Source organism: Orycteropus afer, unplaced genomic scaffold (assembly GCF_000298275.1).
Source record: "Orycteropus afer afer isolate SDZICR_OR568_19922 unplaced genomic scaffold, OryAfe1.0 scaffold00132, whole genome shotgun sequence".
Lineage (NCBI taxonomy): Eukaryota > Metazoa > Chordata > Mammalia > Tubulidentata > Orycteropodidae > Orycteropus > Orycteropus afer.
This window is the reverse complement of record NW_006921719.1, coordinates 6,338,297-6,351,551: the sequence shown is the minus strand read 5'-3', so window position 1 is coordinate 6,351,551 and position 13,255 is coordinate 6,338,297. Positions and strand designations below refer to the sequence as shown.

Here is a 13,255-nt window from a genome sequence, read left to right as displayed (position 1 = left end):
GGCTGTGACCAAGAAGTGACTATAGCCTTGTCCCTTGTCATCTCTACTATATACCTGGGAATTCAGATCATACATACACACTTATAGGACCATTGTTTGCCAACCCTATTCATAGTCTTGGGTACACTTCCCGCTTCAAAGACATACCTACTCGTTCAGCCTGTCCACCCATCTATCCACCCGTATACCCATGTTTTCCTTCATTGACAATGCAGTACTGTGTGTGCAAAAGGGTTCATCTTTGTTTGTACCTCTTTATGTCTACCTCTTCCTCAATGCCACCATGTTGATCACTCACATTTGGTACATTGCCCTTCTCTTCACCCAAATCAATATTTATCTCTATCTATCTAACAGCGTTCCCTCCCCTCCCCTCCCACCCCTGGTAACCAACAAAGAAAATTTCCTTCTATAGATAAACCTTTCCTTAACTTTTACAATAACAGACTAATACAATATTTGTCCTTTTGTGATTGACTTATTTCACTCAGCATAATGTCCTCCAAGTTCATCCACGTTATGCGGTGTTTTGCAGATTCTACATTATTCTTTAGCATTGCATAGTATTCCATTGTGTATATGTACCGTAGTTTGGTTATCCATTCCTCAGTTGATGGACACCTAGGTTGTTTCCATCTTTTGGCTATTGTAAATAGTGCTGCAATGAACAAGGGTGTGCATATGTCTGTTCTTCTCATGGTTCTCACTTCTTTAGGGTGTATACCTAGTAATGGAATGTCTGGGTCAAATGATATTTCTAATTCTAACCCCCATACTGCTTTCCACAGTGGTTGTACCATTTTACAGTCCCATCAGCAGTGTACGAGAGTCCCAATCTCTCCACATCCTCACCAGGATTTATTTTCTGTCTTGTTGAACTTTGCTACTACTGCTGGGGCAAGATGGTATCTCATTGTTGTTTTGATTTGTATCTCTCTAATGGCTAATGATTGTGAGCATTTATTTCTTCATATGTTTGTTGGCCGCCTGAATATCCTCCTTGGTGAAGTGTCTATTCATGTCTTCTGCCCATTTTTTTAATTGGATTATTTGTCTTTTTGTTATCGAGGTGTTGGAGTTTTCTATAAATTCTAGAGATAAGTCCCTTATCAGAAATGTCATTACCAAATATTTTTTCCCAATCTGTAGGTTCTCTTTTGACTCTTTTGGAGAAGTCTTTGGAAGCAGAGTGCTTCCCATCTTTCAAGGTCTAGTTCAAATGGCTCATCCTCTGTGAGTCATCTCCAACATTTCCACAGAGAGCTCTTGCTCTATCCTCCATGGCACTGTTTCTTTGTTTACATTTCTATCCAATAAGACCATGTGAGGATAGGGAGCATTCCTGATGCCTCTTGCTTCTCTGGAGCTGGCACACAGAAGATATTCAATAATATATGCAAGTGACCCAAGCAAACCCTGACTGATGACAAAATCAGTATCTTTTTCATTTTTCACATTGCAACTTGTGCTACACTACTGGTGCCTTGGTAACAGCAGCTCTTGTGTAGGCCTGGGGACACTGGAAAGGTCCAGGCATAGGGATGACTCCCCTTCTGTTTTGGTTATCTAGTGCTGCTCTAACAGAAAATACCATGAGTGGATGGCTTCAACAAACAGGAAGTGATTCTCTTACAGTTTAGGAAGCTAGAAATCTGAGTTCAGAGTGCCAGCTCTAGGGGCTGGGTGAAGGCCCTTTGACCTTGAGCTTTAGCTCTGCCTCTTGTTCCTGGCCCACTGGAGCTAGAGGTGTTTCTTACGCAGCTTCTGGCTGCTGAGGCTGAGAAATTCAAGGTCACCAAATAAAATGGCACAGTCCCCAAATTATCAGGCAATACAGCAGGCCACTAGTTCAAGTCCAGAAACAGTTTCAAGATTGGCAGACAACATGGCAGGCCACTGAGACGGAGACTTGGCTAAATGGAGGATCCAGATGTGCCAAAAAACGAAGATCTTTCTCAAAGCTGCTTCTTATATATGGGAAGCAGACCATATCCCTAAGACAGGTACTCAGCTGCTCACAGTAGATTCCACCGTAGAGTTGATTACCAGTCTCATCATGGGGAATAACTACCTCCAGCTGCCCAGCCACTCAAAACCAGGCCCAGCCAGGTTGACACATAACTTTAGGTACCACACTCATCTCTCCTTCCATTCAGCCTTCTTGAGAGCAATGTGGAGAAGTCAGGCATGAGTCTAGCTCATAGAATCTTGGGTATTTTTTTTTTGATTGTGAATCCCATCGTTATTGTGGGAGTAGGATTTTCCCTGTTTCAAGCCCAACCCAAAGAAGAAAATTTCTCTGCCCTCAATTACCATAATCCCCACATCTCATAATGATCAGCCAGGGTCACAGTCTTCTTGGGAGCACCTTCAGTGCTTAGATTTACAACACTATTGTCTCTACCTCTATCATCCATACCTTAGTTCATTATTGTACCCCACTCTTATTTATTTATTTATTTTCATTGTGATTTGGGTGAAAATTTACAGAGCAAATTCACTTTCTGTACAGCAGTTCATATACACTTTGTCTTATGACATTGACCACAGTTTACCACAATGCAACAGCTCCCCTCCCACTTCCTCCCCATAGTTACCTCTTCCCTGTGTCTATCCCTCCATGCACTCCTGCCCCCTGAGCTGTCTCCCTGTGCATAAGCAGCCCTTCTTTCTCCAATGATTGTTCTCTCAAGGAGTGTATCTACCTCAGGGAAATGTTCAACTCATATGCCTGTCTATTGTTGGCTGGAAGCCACAGGCGTGGTTTCAATTCCAGACCTGAAGGGCAGCTAGGGGCCATAGTCTCAGTGGTTCCACCAGACTCTATTGGACCAGCAAACCTGGTCCCCCCTATCTTTTTTTCTCCCCCAAATGATTTTGAGTTTTGTTCCACATTATTCTCCCTCTCTATCTAGGGTCTCCTTCATAGATCCCCTTCCAAGTGGTTGACATTGGTAGCCAGGTGCCATCTAGTTCTTCTGGTCTCATAGTCATATAGGCTGAAGATCGGATGGTGTACCAGTCTCTGGGACTAATTGTTTCCATGATTGTTTGGTTTTCTTCATTGTTCTTTGCTCTGGATGAGGAGAGACCCATCGTTGCATCTAGATGGCAGCTTGCAAGCTTTTAAGACCCCAGTCGCTACTTGCCAAAGTAGGAGGTGGAACAATGTTTTGTGTACTATGTTATGTCAATTGAGTTTGATGTCCCCTGTGACTATGATCCCAAGCACAGAGGTTCAACTACTCGGTCCCTCTGGGTAGCTGGCTGTGACCAAGCAGTGACTACAACCTTGCCCCTTGTCAACTCTACTATACACCTGGGAATTCAGATCATACACATAAACTTATAGGACCATTGTCTGCCCCAACCCTATACATGTTCTTGGTGTTGTACCCTACTCTTCTTTCCCCTTTCTACTCTTACATATAAAAATATTCTCAAGTTTCCTGATTTTTATGCATTTAATTAAGATAGAGGAATTTATAATCAATGTGTTGTTGTCATGTGCTGTCGAATTGTCCCCGACTCATAGTGACCCTTCCTTGGGTTTCCAAGGCAGTATCACTACCTTCCGAGGAGCGGCTGGTGGGTTTGAACTGCCAGCCTTCTGGTTAGCAGTCAAGTGCCTTAGGCACTATGCTACCAGAGCTCCCTACAATCAATGTAGTACACTATAAACAAGTCTTCTCTAATTAGCAAGGAGAAAAGATAGACTTTAGGGCAGGAGGAAAGTTTCTGTAGATGGGGGAGGGGCGATGCAGAAAGGTCAGAGAACAAACAAAATCGGGTTAGAAATTGGGTCTTATGGGGGGTAGGGGGAGAAAGGCGACCGGGTTTGCTGGTCTGATAGAGCCTGGTGGAACCACTGAGACTATGGCCCCTAGCTGCCCTTCAGGTCTGGAATTGAACCCACACCTGTGGCTGCCAGCCAAACAAAAGACAGGCATATGAGCTGAACATTTACCTGAGGTAGATACACTCCTTGGAGAGAATAATCATGGGAGAAAGAAGGGCTGTTTATGTACAGGGAGATGCTCAGGGGGCAGGAGTGCATGGAGGGATGGGACACAGGGAAGAGATAACTATGGGGAGGAGGTGGGAAGGGAGCTGTTGCATTGGGGTAAATTGTAGTCAATGTCATGAGGCAAAGTATATGTGAACTGCTGTGTGGAAAGTGAATTTGCTCTGTAAACTTTCCTCCAAATCACAAAAAAAAAAGAAAAGAAAAAAGAAATTGGGTCTCCCTAGCCCTGAGATGTGTGTGGTGGATAGATCTATGGCTGAGACTGGCCTCTGTGTGACACTGTGACCACACTTACCTCTGCTTCTCCCACCCTGTCAGTAGCATTCCCTAAAAGAGGCTGTGATGACAGCACAGCTCCACCAGGGCTGCCAGGTATATATAATGCTTTCCTGGTGAGTGTCTGTGCCAGTGCCCCTGCTGGCTGGCCTATGAGGCAAGCCCCTGGGGGCTTGGAGAAGGGACTTAGGTCCCCTAGGGATTCTTTTCACTCAGGGTGAACGGAGGGATACTAGGCCTTAGATGGGCCTTCTGACTCTTGGGTCCCTCAAGAGCTCCTCTGGTCAGACTGTTAATGTCCTCCTTGAGGCTACCTGTCTACCCATCTGCCCAGCCTGGTGACTCCACCCACTCTTCTCAACTCTGTCATAGATTCTATGTTGATGCATGTATGTGCATGCCCACATTCATGCATATGTTAGGATGGGATGAGAAAACTAGCAACAGGCTAGACAGAGATATTGAATCTTTAGTCAGGACCAAGTTCCTGAAGAAAGAACCTTTTTTTTTTCTTTTTTTAAAGAGAAATAAATCTAATATAATGGCTGCAGGGGGGCGGGCAAAAAGTCGCATATTCATTCTATAACCCCAGTGGAAAGAGCACTGGACAAAGGAAAAGGAAATCAACGACTTTGTCACGTGCCAGTTTTGTGACCCTAGTCAAGTTACTAACTTCTCTAAGCCTCATTTTCCATTTGTGTGAAATGGGAATTATGCCTCTTGCCTTACCTGTTTTATAGAAGAGATAGGTTTGAATTCTGGCTCTTCTGCTTATTAGCTGGATAACTTTGGGCAGAAGCCTTAATTCTGTGAGCTTTGATTTTCTCCTTTTTGTATTGGGGATTAATAACAGTATGTTTCTCATAGGATTTTTGTGAGGATTAGATGAGGTGATACATGAAAAATTTTTAGCTCAGAATCTGGTTAAAGTCTTCAATAAATATAAGCAATTATTGTTTTTAACAGGGTTATTATGAGGGGCAAATGAGAATCTATATTTGAAAGCTTTGAACCGCCATTCATTATTATTATTTTTCTATTGAATTGGAGCTTCTCCAAACTGGCTATGGTTGAGACAAGGCTGCATATCTCCAAGCTGGGTTCCAGAGTCCAGCCTTCTGGCTGTGAAGCAGAGGCTACAGGGTGGAATGAGGAGAAGGGAAGGCCGCATGCTCTAATATCATTGGGAGCTTTCCTGCCTGGGCTGAGTGTGTGTGTGTACATACTTTGCCTGTGGACACACATGCATGTGTGTACATATGTGTGTGCAACTGTGAGTGAAGGATCTTTCTTGCTTTTGTGTGCTTTAGAATATAGTTCACATTATCCAGGTGACAAAATGCTTCCTCCCCAAATAAATTTGCTTCTAAAACCCATTGTTACTTTGGAATCCTAAGCTGTCAGTTTGGCCTCTAGTGTGAGGAAAGGCATTAGAGGGTGGTATAGTGGCTGAAGCCCAGTCTTGGGCCTGTAGGGGCCATTCAGCAACCCGCAAGCCTCCTTGCCCACCCCTGCCCCCAGCCCCAGCCTCACTGTATTCAGATGTCCTAGAGGCTAAGTCTGTGCTGGGCAGGTTATTGGCAAGGAGGCTTTGGCGAGGACCTTGTAGGGATGAGATCATCCTATGGGATGGTGAGGACACCTGTGCTGGCCTTGGCCACCCGCACAGTGATGTAACCAGGGACTTTAGCTCACAGTGGAAACATAGTGCTCGCTTTACATCCAGGGCTGCCCAGAGTGTGTTCCTGGCCAACCCAGCTGTACCCTCACCTCCCCTGCTCCCTGCTTCTGTATACAGGTCCCCAGTGTGCCCTCTGTTTTCACCCCTATTCCTCTGTGTTTCTGTTCCTTCATCAAGCATGCTTGTTTGTTCATTCACTTATTCATTCAACTACCTCTTGCTTGTTTGTTCATTCACTTATTCATTCATCCCACAGAGTTTTATTAAGTACCTGCTTTGTGCCAGACACTGTAATAGGTGGTCGGGATATATCAATGAATAAGATATGATTCCCACACACATGTGATTTAAGCATAGTAGTGGAGCACAGACATGGAAGTAGCCAATTACAGTGTTGTAATTACAGCCATGATGGAGAAGTACAGGTTATGCTAGAGTTGGGGTGAGGGGAGGAGATGGGGGGCACCAGATTCATTTTTCTGAAATTCTGCTCATCCTTCAAGCCATAGTTCAAATGTCACTCATGCCATAGATCCTCTCCTACTTTGCTAGCCAGAGGTGATCACTCCCTTCCCTGAACCTGAGCACTTCATTTGTGTATTACTTCATTTATCCATCTATAAAGATTTAATGAGTATTGATTCTATGCAAGGCACTAGTTTAGAAACTGGACACAGCAGTGAATAACGTAGTGAAGTCTCTGCTCTCATGGAGCTGATAGTTCCACAGAGGAGTGGGTAGGGGAGAATAGATAATAAACTAACAACTCATAAATGTCAGATAGAGATGTGTTCTGTGGAGTAAAATAAACAAAGAAGGATAAGAAGTGCCAAGAAAGGAGAGTTACTGTTTTACCTAGAGTTGTGTGGAATACCTCTTTAGGGAAGTAATAAGTAGACAGAAACCTGGTGTGTTAGGGAAGAAGCCAGAAAGACTGCAGGGCTGGATAGGAGAAAGCAAGGGGACAAGTGGTAGGAGACAAGGCCAGAGAGGAAATAGGGGCCAGGTCATGAGGGCTTGGTTGAAATGGGGACACCGGGGTGTTTTGTGAGGAGCTCTTGTGGCAAGTGGTTAAGAGTTTGGCTGCTAACCTAAAGGTTGGCTGTTTGAACCCATCAGCTGCTCTGCAGGAGAAAGATGTGGCAGTCTACTTCTGTGAAATCTACAGCCTTGGAAACCCTGTAGGACAGTTCTACTCTGTTCTATAGGGTTGCTGCAAGTGGGAATTGACTCTATGGCAATGGGTTTTGTTTTTTGGGGTGTTTTGTGAACAGCTAAGCGGTTGGCTGCTAACTACAGGTTGGAAGTTCAAGTCCATCCAGAGGTGCCTCAGAAGTAAGGCCTAGTAATCTCCTGAAAAATCAGCCATTGAAAACCCTGTGAGCACAGTTCTATTCTGACACAGGAAGTTGCCATGAGTTGGTGTCAACTTGATGACAACTGGTTGGAGGTGTTGTGAGCAGAGGCACTACATGACCTGACTTTGTTTGAAAAGAGTCACTCTGGCTGTTGTGTTGTGAATGGGCTGAGGAGAGACAAGGATGGAAGTAGTAAGATCAGAAATGGAGGTTGAGATGATGGTTATGTGGACTGGGTTGGTGGTAGTGGCAAGAAGTGATCATATTCTGGGTATATTTCAAAAGGAGAGCCTTAGGATGGCTCGATGAAGTAGATGTGAGAAAGAGAAAGGAATAAAGGATTACTTCAGAGCTTTTAGCCTGAGCCAAATTAGAAGGATGAACTTCCCATTTACGGAGGTATGTGGGGGTTAGCTTGGAGAGGGAAATAGGAGATTTGGTTTTGGACGTGTTAAGTTTGAGTGCTATTAGATCTTCAAGTAGAAATTCAGATATGCAGTCAAAAACAAGCACCAGGAATTTAGGGGAAGGTCTAAGCTGGAGATACAAATTTGGGAGCCATCAGTATACAGATAATTAAAATGCCTGGACAGGATTAGATTCCCTAGGTTGTGAATGGACAGAGAATGGATAATGGTTCTGAGGCTTGAACCCTGGAGCATTCTAACATTTACAGGTCTTAGTGATAAGATTGAGGAAAGGGGCCAGTGAAGTAGGAGGAGCACCAGAAGGGAGAGGTGTCCCAAAAGCCAAGTGAGGAAAGAGCTATAGGGAGTGGGGTCAGTGCTGCCAATTGGTCGATAAGGGTCTACTGTTGGGTTTGGTAATACACAAGTCATGGGTGACCTTGACAGGAGAGTTCTAGAGACATGGTGGGAACAATAGCCCGATTGGAGGAGAGGAAGTGAAGACAGTGAACATAGACAACTCTTTCAATTAATTTTTCTATAAAGGAGAGAACAGAAAAATAGAGGCAGGAGAATGTGGAGTCAAAGGAAGTTCTTTTGAGAAAGGAGACAATACAGCTTCTTATACTTTGATAGAGAGGAAATGTTGGATGATGCAAGACAGTTCTGGATAACTGTTGGAAAGATATCCTTGATTAGGCAAGAGGAGATATGATCCAGTACAGGGACAGCTTTAGATGGGAATGGAAGTGGTTTATCCATAGACAGTAGGGAAAGCTAAGCATATGTGTACAGATGGAGGTGCGTTGCTACCTTATGTGGGTACGCGTCTTATCTTTTCTATCATACAGTAAGTTCTTTGAGAGCAGAGACCTTGTCTTACATGCTCCATCACCTCATAGCCTAGCTTGGTAGTCAGCAGGTGCTTAATTGTGTTTATGTATATTTTGGAGTGAATATGTTGTACTAAGAGTACCTGGTACACTAGGTACTATTACCTAGTGGGGTGGTACAAATGGTTAAGCACTCAACTACTAACCAAAAGATTGGTGATTTGAATATTTCTAACAAGTAATGAAAAATCAACTGGAGCTAGCTTAAGACATGAAGTAGAATTCACTTGTAAGTCTAGCAGTGCTTTTTAGGGAATTGCACAGGAATGCAGCTGTGCCCAGGCAAGGGAAGTATTTAGAAGCATGTTGAGATTCTTTCTGTCTCTCATCTCTTATTCTATCCTGAATATCAACTTCATTTTTCTATTTCATTGCGGACCAGCTTTGTTTGCTTCTTATTGCATGTGGCAGAACATGGCTGCCATACACTTCCCCTTCTAGACCAATCAGCTATGGCCAGGGAGGCAGGAATATGTGACCAAAACAGTTGGATGCTCTTCTTCATGGGTAGAGATCTCCAGAGAAGAGGGGCTGGGTAGACACCTCAGTAGATGTCACTGTAGTGAATGGGTGGGTAGGTAGGTATGGATGGGTGGGTAGATGGATGATGGATGAATGGATGAATGAATGAATGAATGTTTTAGCTGGATATCCACATAATACCAAAATCAGGAGCCTGGGGTGAAGGAAGGAGGCTTTTGGCAGTGATGGTGGTGGTGGGGTGTTGGGAAGGAGATCTCTGAGGATAACGTTGTCATTATAGTTGAAGGTGTAGAATAGGTCACTGCAGAAAGAAAGATATTACCACCAGCCAAGGCTTTCTGGATACTCCTTGCTTCCCTTCTTATAGGAAGCTAGGAGATTTCTCTTCTATATCTGCTTTCCAATAAGCAAAGGAAACAGTTTTCAGCTTTGACAGAGCCTGGCTTCTAAAAACAAGCTGAACTATATGATGATGCTGGTCTTCCAGCACACCTGGGGCAGGTGTCCTGTCCATTCTTCAGGTGGTCTTGGGGAAGCCATGATATCCTGTTCTCTCCTCTCACTATTTTGGAACTAGCCTTCCTGCAACTTGATTTCCTACTTCTTTCTCAGGATACCCAGAGCCAGAGGTTACCTGGTACAAGGACGACACCGAACTGGACCGCTACTGTGGCTTGCCAAAATATGAGATCACTCACCAGGGCAACCGCCACACCCTGCAGCTCTACAGGTGAAGGAGAGGGACTTGGTCCCTCTCTTTGTCCTCAAGAGGGTCCTATAGCCCTAAGCTGTGCTCAGAAATGGAATCTTCTGGATGAAGATGCCTAGACAGGCTCTGGGGATGGAGGGTGGGGTTCTGCTGCTGAGTTGTACTGCCTTGTGAACCATGTTTGCCTGCCAGTGTCCGGGATCTCCTAAGGCCAGGGTGGGAGTATTTCTGACAGCCAGAGAGCTGAGCGCAACCAGAGGAGGTCCTGACCCATAGAAACATTTTCCATGAGATCAGCTGCCAAAAAAAGCTACTGTGTCATCCTTCGTTGACAAGGGGCTGTTTGGGTCACCTGCTTCTGAGGGAAGCTCTCCTGAGCCTTGATTCTAATCCCTTCCAGGACAGTGTGATCTTGGTCACCTGCCACCCTCTCTCCAACCTCAGTTTCCTTAGCTATAACTGAGGGTGTTGGCTGTGGTGATTTCTGAAGCAGGGGTATGTTACAAGGGGCAGTGCTTTCTTGGGGGTCCCAGCACACAATAGCTTTGTGAGGCTCTGGTTGCAAGGGTTGGGGGTTTGCATTTCCCAGGAGGGAAGAGTTGTCACCTTACGCTCCTACCTATAGGTGCCAAGAAGAAGATGCTGCCATCTACCAGGCCTCTGCCCAGAATGCCAAGGGCATTGTATCCTGCTCAGGGGTGCTGGAGGTAGGCACCATGACCGAGTTTAAGATCCACCAGCGTTGGTTTGCCAAGCTGAAGCGCAAGGCTGCGGCCAAGATGCGGGAGATCGAGCAGAGCTGGAAGCATGGCAAGGAGGCAGAAGGGGAGGCTGCCGACACCCTGCGGAAGCTCAGCCCTGACCGCTTCCAGCGAAAGAGGCGGCTCAGTGGGGCTGAAGTGCCCGTCCCCTCAGGCCCTCCTAGGGAGGCTGAGGGTGGGACCCCCACAGCCTGGCAAGAGGGAGAGACTGAGCCTGCTCAGCACCCAAGCCTGGGCCTGATCAACAGTTTTGCTTCTGGGGAGGTGACTACCAATGGGGAGGCAGCCCCCGAGAATGGGGTAGATGGGGAGCATGGCTTGTTGACGTACATCTGTGAGGCTATGGAGCTGGGGCCCCAGAGACCTCCTAAAAAGGAGTCTGGGGCCAAGAAGAAAAAGAAAGATGAGGAACCTAAGCAAGGACTGCGCAAGTCAGAGTTAGAGAAGGCAGCCCGAGGACATCGTTCTTCTGAAAACTATGTCCCCAGTTCAGACAAGACTGACTCCTGTGGGGTACAGCAGTCTATGAACACGGAGCAGGTTCAGACTCGGCCCAGAGGTAGGGCCTCACAGGGGCTTGGGTCCTCTGAAGCAGATGGTGTTAGGAAGCCAGCCTCCACTATGAGCACTCAAGACAAGGCCCAGGATGCCCCTGCTGTGGCCCCTGTTCCAACCTCTGTCCCTCCCTTGACCCCTGCCCCTGCCCCAGGCCCTATCCCTACTCCAGGTCTAGGCAAGGAAGTATACTTCTCCCTAAAGGACATGTATCTGGAGAGTACTCAGGCAGCCAGGCCTCAGGAGGAGGGGTCTCAACTCCCAAGTGGCAAAGCACCCAGAGAGATACCTTTGGGGAAAGTACCTGGCCAGGCAAGAGTTGAGAAGGAGCTTGCTGCACCTGGCCCGATCACACCTTCCCTGGCCCCCCAGCCAATGAGGCCTTTCAACAGGAAGAGATTTGCCCCTCCGAAGCCAAAAGGGGAACCCACCACCAACAGCCATCCTGACTCTTCCCTGGGTCAGCCTTCAGAACCTGAGCCTCAGGGCTTAGAGAAGTCCCCTACTCAAGCCTCTGCTCCAGTGCCAACACCCCCTGCCCGAAGGAAACACAGCACCCGGGACAGCCCCCTGCAGGGGCGAGCAGGCCATAGGACTCCAGGAAAGGTAAGTTGGGTATTGGGTGCCCAGAAGCTACTCTAGGAAGCTGACCTCATGGAAACTCTTGCAGCAACTGTAAGCAGTAGGCTATTTATGGAAGGGGTAGGGGTGGGGGTGGAGCACTAGTCAGGAGCAGGGACCACAGGCATGGCCCTCGTCCTAGCCACTCTTCAGATGCCAGGACACAGGCAGCACAGCCTGACTGTGACCCCTCTCCTGAGGGTGTGGGAGCTCACAGCCTGGGGGACTTTGCCCCAGAGGAAACTGGAGGAAAGACAGCATTTCCTAGGAAAGAAGGGTCCAGTAGAGAGACTTTTTCCATGAGGCAAGGGTCCCTGGGCAGCAAACAGTTAAGCATTTGGCTGGTAACTGAAAGGTTGGTCATTAGAGTCTGCCCAGGGGCATCTTGGAAGAAAGGCTTGGGGATCAACTGAAAAAACCCATTGAAAACCCTATGGAGCAATTCTACTTTGACATACATGAGGTCATTGCCATGAGTTGGAGTTGACAGCTGGTTATACTGAGGCAATTGGATATACTGAGGCAGCAGAGTTTCATGGTGACTGAAGAGCAGTAGAGTCCTGTAGTCACAGTTGTTCTCTACCTGCATGTTCTTTAGGAAATTTTTACAAACTACCAAATGTCCAGGAGATTCTGATTTAATTGGAGTTTTTCCTGAGGTTTTACTATCTGATATAGGTACATTCAAATCTGTCTACACTTATTGTGTAATTTTGGGCAAATCTATTTACCTTCCTGAGTCTCATAAAATAGGAATAATAATAATAGTGACCTTATTACTGAGGGCTGTTGAGAGAACTAGGGTGCTTAGCACAGGGCCGAGTGTTTGAACAATTAAGTAAATTGGTTTACTGAAGTGGGAGATAGAGGGAAATGGCTTTACTTTGGAACAGGAATGCCGTCATTTGCTGAAGGACAAGTAGCCAACAGAGAAAAGATACTGTTTTGTGAGGAGAGAGGACAGTGGAGTGTCCACTCTTCAAAGAGAGGCAGATGGGTAATAACATTAAGGAATTTGGTGGGGGAAGGAAGGAAAAGTGGAATTGAGAAGACTGACAGAGGTAAACATTTTGTCCCTTGGGGTTAGTGTTTCATGGCAGGATTCAGAGGGAGGACAGAGCTTCACAGGGGCTTAGGAGACAGTATTCAGTAGTGGGGCAGGAAGAAGATAGTCTTTCTTATGAGGAACAAAAGGAAAAAATGTTTGACATACATGGGGTCATTGCCATGAGTTGGAGTTGACAAGCTAGTTGAGTCTAGATATAACTCAAACTCACTGCTGTTGAATCGGAGCTGACTCATAGTGACCCCTCCTTGGTGATACCAAGGTGGTATCACTACAGTGACATTGGGAAAGTCAACTGTGAAGGAACTGTTTCAAGTGCTGAGGAGCAAGGATATCTCCTTGAGGACTAAGGTGCGCCTGACAGAAGCCATGATATTTCCAATCACCTCATATGCATGTGAGAGCTGGACAATGAATA

The 13,255-nt window shown here is 46.1% G+C and overlaps 1 protein-coding gene across 1 annotated transcript in view; it reads left to right on the top strand.

The window, feature by feature from the left end:
* Nucleotides 1-13,255, top strand: part of ALPK3 (alpha kinase 3) — a 63,971-nt gene that overhangs the window by 15,864 nt on the left and 34,852 nt on the right. Inside the window, exons 4-5 of the mRNA XM_007945175.2 lie at nt 9,738-9,855; nt 10,460-11,756. Of these exons, the coding sequence (XP_007943366.2) occupies nt 9,738-9,855; nt 10,460-11,756 (1,415 nt within the window). The remainder of the gene's footprint in view (nt 1-9,737; nt 9,856-10,459; nt 11,757-13,255) is intronic.